The following is a 12,625-nucleotide window of genomic DNA, read 5'->3' on the forward strand; positions in this document are numbered from 1 at the left end:
TCTCTTATACTCTGCCCGGCCAACTCAAGTCACCTTGGCCTCCATGGACTACCAGCTCTACCTGCTCAGGTGTTGTCTGGGTTTTCTATGTATTGCAGCCTTGGAACTTTCTCCAGGCAGGAAGTTGGGGCAATATTCAAGTTCACCTTGTTTGTTTCCCATCTCCCAGGCATCACTGTCCTCCATTGTCAGATGTTCAACATTTTGAAAACCACTTTCATTTATATTATAGTTATTTCAGAGGTTCACTTTAGTTCCTTTTATTGAATCTCCACTGGGAGCAGAAGTCCCAGAACTGAGACTTTTAATTTACAAAATACTGATCACAAATAAGAAAAGAATCCTAAATATGACATAGTTTACCTTGATTCTGCCCGAGTATTTAACTATTGGTGCAAGAATATGGATGATTATTGAGAATAGTAAAGATTGATATTTCCTTAATATTATTTTTCATTTCATATATGAAAAAGGGAAAGAAGAAAGATTTCTTCCATTAAAAGGCATCTAAGTCTGCCCCTCCTTTTATTTTCTCAACTGCTATGGCCTATTAATTCTCCGATCAGCCACATCAAAGAAAGCACATTTCACAAAATGGAGTGACTAGATAGCTCTCATTTCTTATGGGCACATTTTTCTGCAGTGAGAAAAATATTAGAGTGATGTTCTGACTCTGGGAATCATTTGGGGAAGCAGAGACTATGGGCAGTGCTCGGTTGTGCTTCCCTTTTACTGCTGCTTTATGGACTTCATATTGTATGTGGGTTGAAGTTCATAAAGGTTTTAATAAATGTAAACTTGGGAAGCTCATAAATCATGTCACAAATTCTAGAACTATAATTGTTCTGTAGTTTGCTTTGTTCTAAGGAATGCTGACACACACCCATAGTTCAAAGCAATTTTCCATTTCATTTAACTTACATAGTTATTTGGGATATTTTTAAATATGTTTTTGTTGATTTTAGAGAGACAGGAAGGGAGAGGGAGAGGGAGAAGAAGAGAGAGAGAGAGAGAGAGAGAGAAACATCATTGATCAGCTGCCTCCTGAATACACCCCAACCGGGGACCAAACCGAAACCTGGGTATGTGGCCTGACCAGGAATCAAACAGGCAAACTTTTGTTGCATGGGATAATGCTCAACCAACTGAGCCACACTGGCCAGGACATTACTTAGGATATTTTTATTGAGTCAAGGCACTATGTGACACACTAAGTTTATAATACATGAAACAAAAACAACAAGTCTCTGTACTAATGGAGTATATAATCTAGTGAAGAAATGGATAGCAAGCAAGTAAAGAAGTAAATATTTAAATACAAATCTGGTGCATGGTGCTATGAAGAAAATTAACAAGGGGCCATGCTAGAGAATAACAAAATAATCAACTTTGATAATATAGGGATGTCCTATCTAAGAGAGTACCATGTAAAGTGACCTTCTGAATGAAAAGAATCAATTACAAAAATAGCACAAAAGGGAATTGACAGAGAGCTATGTTTGTTCTGAAAGGTTAAGAGACACAAACTAAGTGCATTCAAGAATATGAAATGATGCCCCTGTGGTTGCAGGAAGAGAAGAGAGTGGAACCAGATGAGGCTGAAAGACAAGCAGAAGTCAACCACACAGAGGCCTAAGTGCAATAGTCATTGAAGAGTTTAAAGCATGGAAATAGCAGAATCATCTTCAAGTTCTTAAAATATCACTCTAACTCTGTTTGTATAATCAACTGGAAGAAGAAAGGAGTAGAAACAAAGATATAAAGTAGGAGGCTAATTTAGGAATCCAGATGAGAATGAGAGTGAGATTCACTGAGGTGGTAGTGATGGAGAAGCAGAGGGTGATGACTACGTGTTTGACGCAGCGGTTCTCAACCTGTGGGCCGCGACCCCTTTGGCGGTGGAACGACCCTTTCACAGGGGTCGCCTAAGACCATCCTGCATATCGGATATTTACATTACGATTCATAACAGTAGCAACATTACAGTTATGAAGTAGCAATGAAAATAATTTTATGGTTGGGTCACAACATGAGGAACTGTATTTAAAGGGCCAGAAGGTTGAGAACCACTGGACTAGAGAGTTTGTTGATGGATGCCTATGTGGGGATACGGGAGTAGGAGGAACCAACATTAAGTCTCAAGTTGCTAGTTTAAGCAACTAAGTTAACAATTATGTCATTTACTGAGGTAGAAAAAGACTAAGACAAAAAAGTTTTGGAGGTAAAGTAAGGAGTTCAGTTTTGGGCTCTATACGTTTGGAATGTCCAGGAGCTATCAAAATGCAGGTATTAAGTAGTCAGCTGATTAAATAATTCAGCTTGAAATGGAAATATAATTTTGATAGTTGTTAGAATGTTAGTTTATGTTTAAAGACATGAGACTGGAGAAACTCACCTAAGGAGAGAGCGTAATCAGGGGAACCTAAGATTTATCCTCAAGTGTGATAGTTAATATTATGAATCAACTTGACTAGATCTGGTTAAAGATTTCTGGATGTGTCTGAGAGGATGTTTCTGGAAGAAATTAACATTTGAATTGGTAGACTTAGTAAAGTGCATTGCCTTCCCAATGTGAATGGGCATCATCCAATCCGCTGGAAACCTGGATAGAACAAAAAGGAGGAGAAAGGAAGTATTTGCCCTCTAACTCTCTGTCCAACTATTGAGATTCTCCTGTCCTCAGCATCTCTGTTTCTCAAGCTTTCAAACTACACAGCTGGTCTTCCTGAGTATTTTACAGATGGCAGACCATGGGAATTCTCTGCCTTCATAATCAATTGAGCCAATACCAGATAGATGATGATGATGATGAAGATAGGAATATGATAGATAGATAGATAGATAGATAGATAGATAGATAGATAGATACCCTTTTTCTGGAGAACTCAGACCAATCACCAAAAAACTCCAACATCTAGATTTCAGGCAGAGAAGGGGAGTACCAAAAAGGAAGGGGGAGAAAAGGGGACAGTGCGAGGTCATAAGGGCTAAGAGAGAAAAATGTTTTAAGAAGAACAATGCGCCGAAACCGGTTTGGCTCAGTGGATAGAGCGTCGGCCTGCAGACTCAAGGGTCCCAGGTTCGATTCCGGTCAAGGGCATGTACCTGGGTTGCGGGCACATCCCCAGTAGGAGATGTGCAGAAGGCAGCTGATCGATGTTTCTCTCTCATCGATGTTTCTAACTCTCTATCCCTCTCCCTTCCTCTCTGTAAAAAATCAATAAAATATATTTAAAAAAAAAAAGAAGAACAATGCAAGTAGGTTGAGGAAATACATGCATCAATTAGTTCTAAACGTCAATAACAATCTTGTTAAGATTTTTTGTGAAGCACAAGAAGCGACAGACTGAATAGGTTAAAAAGAGGTAAGAATTGAGAAAATAGAGCTGCATGTGTGACAAATACCTTAGCAAAAATGGTTTTGAAGGAAATGAATGAAGTGAGGTGATAAATAGAGGAAAACACGGGGTCAAGAAAGATATTTGAAAGATAGGTGATTCTATAGTGTGTGTGTGTGTGTGTGTGACGCGCACACCAGGGTCAAAGTCCAGCTTGTCCAACTGCAAAGCCAAGGCTCCCACAGATATAGCACAATGGAGCAGTAGAGGGAAGTGGTCAGGAATGTAGGTTAGAAACCATAGTGCCTCACTCTTGTCACTGAAATAGACCCTGAACATTTGCCATGGTACCAATTTGAAGCATATAATAAGTTAGAGAAGGAAAGCAAAGCTGCCTAGCATTATCAAGGAGGGAAGGCTTTCTGGCAGTTCACAGAAATGTCAAAAGCCATTCTGTCTATCAATATTTGTGCAAAACCAACCTATTGCAGAAACTCATTAGTACCAACACAGTTTTACAAAACAACTCTCCAACCAAAAATATCCTTTTCATTTAACAAGAAGAAATTGTTTTTTATGCAGATTCTTGTAAAATTGCAGTAATTCATATGATGTGTGTTGATATGAAAGCTTTTTTCTCTAACTGTATAAAACTAAGCTCTAGCAGACCAAAGACAGAGAGAGTGACCTCAGATTGAACCTCAAGATGTGCTTTTCCTGCAATTTTACTGCAAAAAAAAAGGCCAACCTTTTTCCAAACATGAGAATTTTTTTTTCAGTAAATATAAGAGTTCTTTAGTTCTTCTCCCACATGGGGGCAAGGTCTGGGTAGACAGAGAGTAGATAAGTGAGCACAGTTGGAAGAATGGGTAGAGCGAGTAGTTGAACGGGAGTAGTCAAGAAACTATCTTATTATTTAATATGAAAACATAACATTTAATTTAAGGGACTTTTTGTTTTCATTTAACAGCTTCAAGTAAATGCCAAGTGAATTCCATTTATTCCTATTAAACACAACGTGGTTGACCTTATCATTTTAATTTTACAGATGAGGAAACTAAGGCTTGTGGAAGTTAAATATCTTACCCAAAGATACACAGCTGGTTAAGTACCAGAGCCAGGGACGAAGTCCCGGCTGTTCAATTCGAAAGCCAGTGCTCGCAAAGATATAGCAGACTAGAGCAGTAGAGGGGAGTGGTTAGGAAGGTAAGCTAGCAATCAGACTGCCTGAGTCAGATACCTAGTTCCATTCCATGTTAACTCTGTGAACTTGAGCAAGTTACTTCTTCTACTGTCTCAGTTTTCCCACCTATAAAATGGGGATAATAATAATATTGATTTCATAGGATTGTTATGAAAATTAAATAAGTTTAAAAAGTGATTGGACCTGCCCTGGCCGGTGTGGCTCAGTTGAATGAGCCTCGCCCCATGCACCCAGAGGCTGCTGGTTCAATTCCTGGTCAGGGCATATGCACCGGTTGCAGGCTAGATCCCCAGTAGGAGGCATACAGATGTTCCTCTTTCTCTCTCCTTCTCTCTCTCTCTCCCCATCTCAATTCCTCTCTCTCTCTAAAATCAATAAAAACATTTTTTTTAAAAAGTGCTTGGACCATAGACCTCAGTGAATGACAACCATTATTATACTGCCTTCTCTTAAGAATGGTCCTTTCCTCTGTGGCAAGGTCACCCTTTTAATAGTGCTCCTAGTGACTTTAGTGAACAAAGATGCTTCGCAGTCAAATCACTCTAAGCCACTTTTGTCTTATATCTGAACAAATAGACCTCTAGGGTTTTAATTTTTAAATCCTGACAAAATCATCTTTGGCCCGTCACTGCTTATCTATTTGTTTGTTTTTTCAGCCTTTCCCACCCACCCTCCAGTAAGTTTTGCCTTCCTGTAAAGAGAAGGATGATGACTAAACCCGTCAGCACCAAAGCTGGGAAGGTTTCCAGGCTCATTTGGAAACTCCACAAAACTGAGGGGAAGTGTGATCTGTCGCACTATTGTAAGCCTACACCGCGTCTGCCTTCTAAAAACACGCTGGGAGAAGGGAAAGCAAACAAGAAGGAGCAGCTGGGTGAGCCAGAGAGCATGACTTTACCTGCACCAATTGTCCTTCCTCCTACGAACAAGAAAATCCAGTCAAGTAGATGTGGCAGAACGGGGTTGCTCTGTGATGACAGAGACTCCTGACTTTTCTATAATTGCAGCCCCTTGTTCTTGGGGTTTTTGTGTGCAATAAATGTCATTCTATGAGAAGTGGCCGTGGCATCCCATCAGAATCTTTCCTGGAAACCTGGAGCATAGAAGTCTGATATCTGCTCAGATTGTGGCAGAAACACAGCAGTACAAGGCACATTACTGAAACAGCATGGTCCAGGGGAGACGGGGCTGACATGTTTTGTTGTAGAAGCCTTTTTTTTTTTTATTGAATTTGCTAAAGGAGCAGGAGGAAGAGCTACTTAATATTCATCTTTTGTGTGTTTCTTTTCTTTTTGTAATTTTTATTGACTTTATGGACGCGGCATTTGTTAATAAAATTATATAGATTTCAGGTGTGCAATTCTATAATCCATCATCTGTATATTGTATTGTGTGTTCACCACCCCATGTCAAGTCTCCTTCCATCACCATTTATCCCCCCTTTACCCTCTTCTACCTCCCACCTTTCCCTCTGGTAATCATCATACTGTTGTCTGTGTCTATGAGTTGTTGTTGTTTTCTTTTCTTAATCCCTTCACCTTTTTCAGCCAACTCCCCAAGCCCCCTCCCCTCTGACAGCTGTCAGTCTGTTCCCTGTATCTATGAGTCTGTTTCTATTCATCTTTTGAATGTTACGATTTCTGCCTTGTCCTTTTGATGGAAGAGCAGACAGATGAGGGACAGCAAACACAAAAGAGTAATTAACAACCTTGAGAATCAAAGGATAAGGCATGTATGTGTGCATGTTTGTGTTTTCTTGAAGTGGCTATGGAATAAGTGATTTTTATGCCAAAGTATAGCTTTGTAGGAATCATTTTAGAATTCCTGTGGTTATTTCTTAACTTTATGATGCATTTGGAAGCTTGGAAAACATAGGGAAATGTAGGCCTCCTAGCCACAGGAATTAAAATTTTAAAAAATGAACTAAAGGCAAAAGAGAAGAGAGAAGAGCTTCAACAGATGAAAAGTTTCACAAAAGTGTGGTTTTTCAATATGAATATAAACTACTTTATGGATGTATGCTTAAGTGTGTGCGTGTGTGTGCATTCATTTATGCATGGTCATACACACAAACATCTTAAGGCCAAGCAATTTGAATTTTAGTAACACGTCTCAATTATATGGATACAAGAAGAAGTAAAACATATTCTGACCACGATAACTTTTATAATTGTTTTAGTTTTCCTTTCTAACCATGTGTAGACTACTTGAAAACAATGTTTTCTTTTCAAAAAAATTTTTGGTAGCTTTTAAATAAATAGATACAGTCATTGTCCATATTCCACATTAATAGCTGTGAATTATGTGGTCCATTAAGAGCCAGTCTCAAAAATAAATAAAAAAATAAAAAAATAGTAAGCTGTTTCTCAGTGGTTAGAGCATTGGTCTGCACACCGGGAGGGTTGTGGGTTTGATTCCCAGTCAAGGGCACATACCTGAGTTTCAGGTTCGATCCCCATCCTCAGTAGGGGTACATGTGGGAGGCAACCAATCGATGTGTCTGTTTCACATCAATGTTTTTCTCTCTACCCCTCACTTCTCCCTTCCGTTCTCTCAAAAACTCAATGGGGGAAAAATATCCTCACTCCTTGGGTGAGGATTTTTTTAAAAAGTAAGCTGTCAAAATAAGTGTGGGATGATGGCAATTACATGAATAACTAAAGCCAATATGTTTTGAAATTTAAGAAAGAGCAATAACTTCTAGCAGTTGCCTTGCTCCATGCTAGTTATAACTAACTGCATTGCTTTGAAGCAAATATTTTATGGGGAAAAAATGTATGATATGGGTTTGATATCAATGTTAAATTTTGACTGATAGATATTTTTGTTTTGCTTTTCAAATAGAAAATCTAGGCTAAGCAAGAATTATCAACAAAAAGGCATGTATTTCTGTTAGATAACATATAAAGGAAATTAAACATTATACGGCTGGAATCTATTTTACATAAAATAACTAGGCTTGTAGTAAATTGACTCATGTATGCACAGTTCACCTCCTTTCACAAGAGACCTGAGATTTCACAGCAGACTTGAGATCACTCTGGTAGGTAATGTGCAAATATGGAGAAAAGGGAAGACACCCGATAGGGCAATTAAGATGTAATAGAAGCTACAATTTGAGATCTTTTATACTATATATTAGGTGATATTAATTGGTTATTTCTATAACAGCTCTTCCCTGGGTTTCTCAAGGCTATCTTAAGATATTTGAAAGAGAAATTAAATTTGTTCTGTATTTTCCCAAATTGTACATTGAATAGATGTGAGTTACTGAGATATAGATGTTAGTGCAATTTAAGCGAATACTTGCAACAATTTCAGAAAATCCTGCATTGAAAATTGAGAAATAGTTATCTCTAATAAAACTCAAGAAAGGGTAATAGAAAAAGAAATCATCAAATTTCAATTAAAATATATAGTTGAAGCACAAAGTTCAAATGCCTAATCCATACAATAGTATTTGTTATAAAATAGACTGAAAAATAATGTTTCCAGTAAAGGGCAATGGTAATTGGCTGCTCTTTGACTAATTCTAGAGGAAAAGTCACACAGCCAGTCTATCTGTGGGTACATTTAAGTTCTGGCTGATTAGTGGAATATACTGAATTTTTAAAAATGTTATTAAAGTATTCATAAAAGTGGTTTTTTTAAAAAATCACCCAGATTATTTTAGATGATGTTATTATCTTAGTCAGTCCAGGCTTCTATAACAAAATGTCATAAACTGAGTTGCTTCAAAGCCACAGAAAGTTATATCTCAAAGTCTGGAGACTAGACGTCTGACAAGGATGCTAGCACCATCCGATTCTGGTATGGGCTCTCTTCTGGGTTGTAGACTGCTCTCTTCTCATTAACCCTCAGTGGAAAGAGAGCTGGAGAGTTTTCTGGAGTTTCTTTTCTAAGTAAAACAATTTCATTCATGAAATCTCTACTTTCATGACCTAATTACCTCCCAAAGACCCCCTAATGGGGGAGGGGGGAATCTCCTAATGCCATCACATTGGAAGTTAGAATTTCAACTTATATATTTGGGGGGGATACAAATATTCAGCCCATAGCTCTCATTTTAATATATGCTAATTATGTGTTAATTAAATTAAAATATTATATATCTAATTACATACATAAGAGGGAGTCCACTGTGCTTTAGGTAGTGAACAGGCCTACCCTCAGGAACCTATTTCTAGAGTATAAAGCTGGGGAGGTAAATAAAACATATAAAGTAGGAAACATGCACAGAAAAGATGACAATCACCATTCCAAAAGATCTTGTTAGATTTGAACCGTGAACTGCATCTAACAAGATATACTTTTAAAATAAGAAACCCTCTACTGTTGTACTGAGACAACACCCAGTGAGGTAAATAAACACACCCAAATTCAAAACAACCATAAATGTATAGGAGAGGAAAAACATGACTCATCAGGTATAAAAAGCAAGCTCCTGTGTTCAAAAACAGTTGAATCTATCATTTTAAACTTCAACACCTTGTCCAGAGTACATCTTTAATAAGTTAATTGTCAAACTGAGCCAGATCATGTTTAGGGAATTTTGCCAATACTCACTCTAAGGAGAGTCAAGAGAGCAATGTGGCTTTAAAAAGGGGGAGGGGCAAGTGGGACCTTCCAATAACTGTATTGGTAGAAAGAGGAAGTTTATAATCTTGCTCAGTTTTTATTGGTCAGGCCGAACTTAGGGCACTGTTCTTAGCTCTGGAGCTGTACTGTAGGAGCAGATAGATAAGCCATGTGAATAGAAAAGAGGCAAAGCCATTGAAAGAACCCAAAACTACAGCGTATAAGAAACAGCCTTAGGAAGCTAATGTTTAACTAGTGGAAGAAAACATTTTGTTATTTTCAAATACATGAAATGTAATAATAGTAACAGTTATCATTTATTAAACAGCTATTATTCCAGTGTGTATATCAGTTAATCCTGCTAACAGATATATGAGGTATCAATCTTTTTTTTTTTTTTTTTACTGATTAAAATACTGTCACCCAGTGAGGTAAATAAACACACCCAAACTCAAATAGCTAAAAAGTGACAAATCTTAGATTCACAAATGATTCGACTCCAAGGCCAGGGCTATTTATGTTGTACCCGTTTATTGTTCACGTGATGTAGCTTAGGCTGATTCTGTGTGTCCTCAAAAGACTGAACAATGGCAGACAGATTTCAGCTCAATGCGAGTGAACTGATATTAGTTCATAGGGCAAAATGTGGTCAGGTGTTTTATTAGTTTCTAGGAGCTCTCTGTAGACTTTTGTTGCTGAAGGCATTCCCTTTAATATAAAAGGATTAAAAAATACTGCACATTGGTAAAGTACCCTATGATAAGCAGAGTTTACCTATGAGTTATCTGTTTTCCAGAGAATGATAAAAGTGGTATTAGAATTAAATGTTCCTTCCAAGCTTCCTAACGCACCCCACTCTCTGCTCCTGAGAGTATGACTTTCTACAACCAGTTGGGAGTAATTTGTAGTATTTAGTGCCAATACTTATTGTTCAAATATGTATACATACACAAATATACACATGTATGAAAATGAGAATAACCTGAGAATTAGTTTGAACTTTACAAAAAATAAAAACAGCCACCTTACTCCTGATTGATTTACAAATCTATTTCTAAGATAGAAGTGTTTATGGACTTGGAAATGAGGTAGCACATGTTAAAATGTATCAGTATTCCTCGACCAGGCGTGGGCCACTCCAGTTAAGATATCTATGAGGTTCCTCCTGGAATCTCTACACAAGAAAACAGACCAAGTAAACTCAAATGCTGTTTGGTTTTTGACACGGTTCTCCTGAGTAGCACATGTCCCTACAGGAGGTCTGGAGGTAAAATGAGTAATTAATTCCAAATGGATCTATGAGATTTAAGACCCGGAGGGTAAGCATTATTTTTGGTAGACTTTCCTGGATGCCACAACCAACCCCCAGATTTCTGTAACCAGCCCTGGTGCCTCTTCCCCACCGGACATAAATCAGATGCAACTAGAGCTTCTACTCTAGGAGAAACCTAGGCACTAAGGAGGAAACGTAATAGGTTTCCTTCACAGAAGTTTACTGCATGTTTCTCATTTCTTTTTCAGAGAAAGAATCACTCTCACTTCAGGCAGGTTTGCAGGGTTGGAAATTCCCATTTGGTGATGTGAAAGGCACAGTTCCCTGTTCGTGAATGTGCAGGAAGGAAGACTAGAGAAGAGGGATTTGTGTCCCCTGCACCCGAATGATTGCGATAGGCAGTAGGGACGGAAGCGGCTGGGGAGTAAGGGCTGCTCCAGTTGTCTGAGGCCAATGTCTACAGAGAAACCGGCGCTGGGAAAATAGTGATGTCAGCCCCCTTTCTTGTGCTTTTCTGCCGTCAGAAACTAACTCTGTCTGCCTCACTCTCCACGCCTTCCCTCCAACTCCCTTCTCCGTCCTGCCCCTCCTAAGAGGTGTTGCACAGAGTGCCGAGTGCGGAGAACAACTCCTTGGATCGCTTGTGCGCAAAATCCACCCCTTCTCTCCCCTCTTTCTCCTCCAGCCTCTGGATCCCGCACTGCCCTCCCTCCCCCTCCCTCCAGCGGTGTGGGGCTGGGGACTAGTGCCTGTGCTCATGTGGTGGGAGAGGGCTGCAAGCAGAGGAGAACAAACGCCAGATGCTCAGTTCTCCCCTTCTGCCTGATGCTCCTGCCTGGATTCGCCAGGGCTGGGCTCTTTAAGAAATCACAGGAGCCCTGGCAGCGGCTGGAGGAAGCTGCTAAGGCGCGCAGCTCCTGAAAAGTGCCTGTGCTCGCGGTGGACCTCCCAACGTGGTCCCAGCCGGCGGTCAGCACCATGGACAGCGGCGCCGTCCCCAGGAACCCCGGCAACTGCTCTGACCCCTTCGCGCACTCTGCAAGTTGCGCCCCAGCAGCACCGAACCCGGGTTCCTGGGTCAACTTCTCCCACATGGATGGCAACCTGTCCGACCCGTGCGGTCCGAACCGCACGGCGCTGAGCGGGAGCGACAGCCTGTGCCCTCCGACCAGCAGCCCTTCCACGATCACGGCCGTCACCATCATGGCCCTCTACTCCATCGTGTGCGTGGTGGGTCTCTTCGGAAACTTCCTGGTCATGTATGTGATTGTCAGGTAAGAAAGGCGCCTGAGCTCCGAACGGAGCTTTCAGCTGCTAAGGGGGGGCACAAAGGGACACCTGAGCCCCAAGGTAGAGTGTTTGGTGGGAAGATGAGAAAAGGGAGGTAAACAGGGGAGAATGGGGGGCAACAGATGGGTGGTTGTTTGAGTGCAAAAGCCTACTTTTCTATTCCCCCCTCCCCCACTGATAAAGAAACATCCAAAATTTCAGAAACAGAGAAGTTGCTTTGGTAAAAGCTATGAAGCTCTGGCCAAAAATAAAAAATAAAAAATAAAAAAATAGCTTGGAGCGCCCTTAATCTAAGCCAAGAGGACTCTTGGGCACACTCCCACAGTTTCTTCAGGCAGAAGCTCTGGAAACAGTAATTTGTGAGTAATGGAGGGAGAATTCTAGTTTATTTCCTCTAATTGGGGGGCCAGGTCTCCTACTCAGTCCTTTCCAGAGATGAACCTTGGCAACTTCCCTGCTCATGCTGGCTTCTGTAGAGCCGGCTGCACCATGTCCCCACCCTGCCTCCCTCCTCATAGCAGCCCTTACCCCACTCCTTCTACCTGCAGCCACAATCATAGAGGAAGTTTTCCTGTGTCTCTCCACAGTGTTGCTTTGTTGTAACAAATATGACGGTTGTGTTGCCAGGTTTCAATCAGCAGCTGCGGATCTGCTGGGGGCTGATTCAGTCAGAGCCGAACTGGGTTCAGGAAAAGTGCAGGATATGTCTGTTTCAGGGCTTCCAAAGGGCAACCAGTTAGAAGGGACCAAAAGCAGCATGAAACTGGATTAGATACTATTACAAAGGATGTTGTAATGGTTTGCTCTTCAGAGATGAAAAGTGGTTTTATCCAGGGATATTTTTTCGAAAGAGTTTGAGGTCCATTTTCTGTTTCCCAGGTGCTCCCGGCTGAGTTGGCACGGAGTGTGCCAGCTCTCAAGATTCACTGAGATCGAGGTCGA

At 40.4% G+C, this 12,625-nt stretch overlaps 1 protein-coding gene across 3 annotated transcripts in view; it reads left to right on the forward strand.

Moving 5' to 3' along the window:
• Positions 1-5,238: 5,238 nt before the first annotated feature.
• The window catches only part of OPRM1 (opioid receptor mu 1), a 37,989-nt gene continuing 30,602 nt past the window's right edge, over positions 5,239-12,625 (forward strand). For 2 of the 3 annotated variants that reach the window (XM_006093868.3, XM_023758183.1), the window contains exon 1: positions 10,915-11,667. In XM_006093868.3, the coding sequence (XP_006093930.1) occupies positions 11,372-11,667 (296 nt within the window). In that variant the 5' untranslated portion in view covers positions 10,915-11,371. Of the gene's footprint in view, positions 5,292-10,914; positions 11,668-12,625 lie in introns of those variants that run through there. The other variant, XM_023758184.1, reaches the window with a different exon arrangement.

The sequence above is a fragment of the Myotis lucifugus genome, unplaced genomic scaffold, assembly GCF_000147115.1.
Source record: "Myotis lucifugus unplaced genomic scaffold, Myoluc2.0 scaffold_125, whole genome shotgun sequence".
NCBI classification, from domain to species: domain Eukaryota; kingdom Metazoa; phylum Chordata; class Mammalia; order Chiroptera; family Vespertilionidae; genus Myotis; species Myotis lucifugus.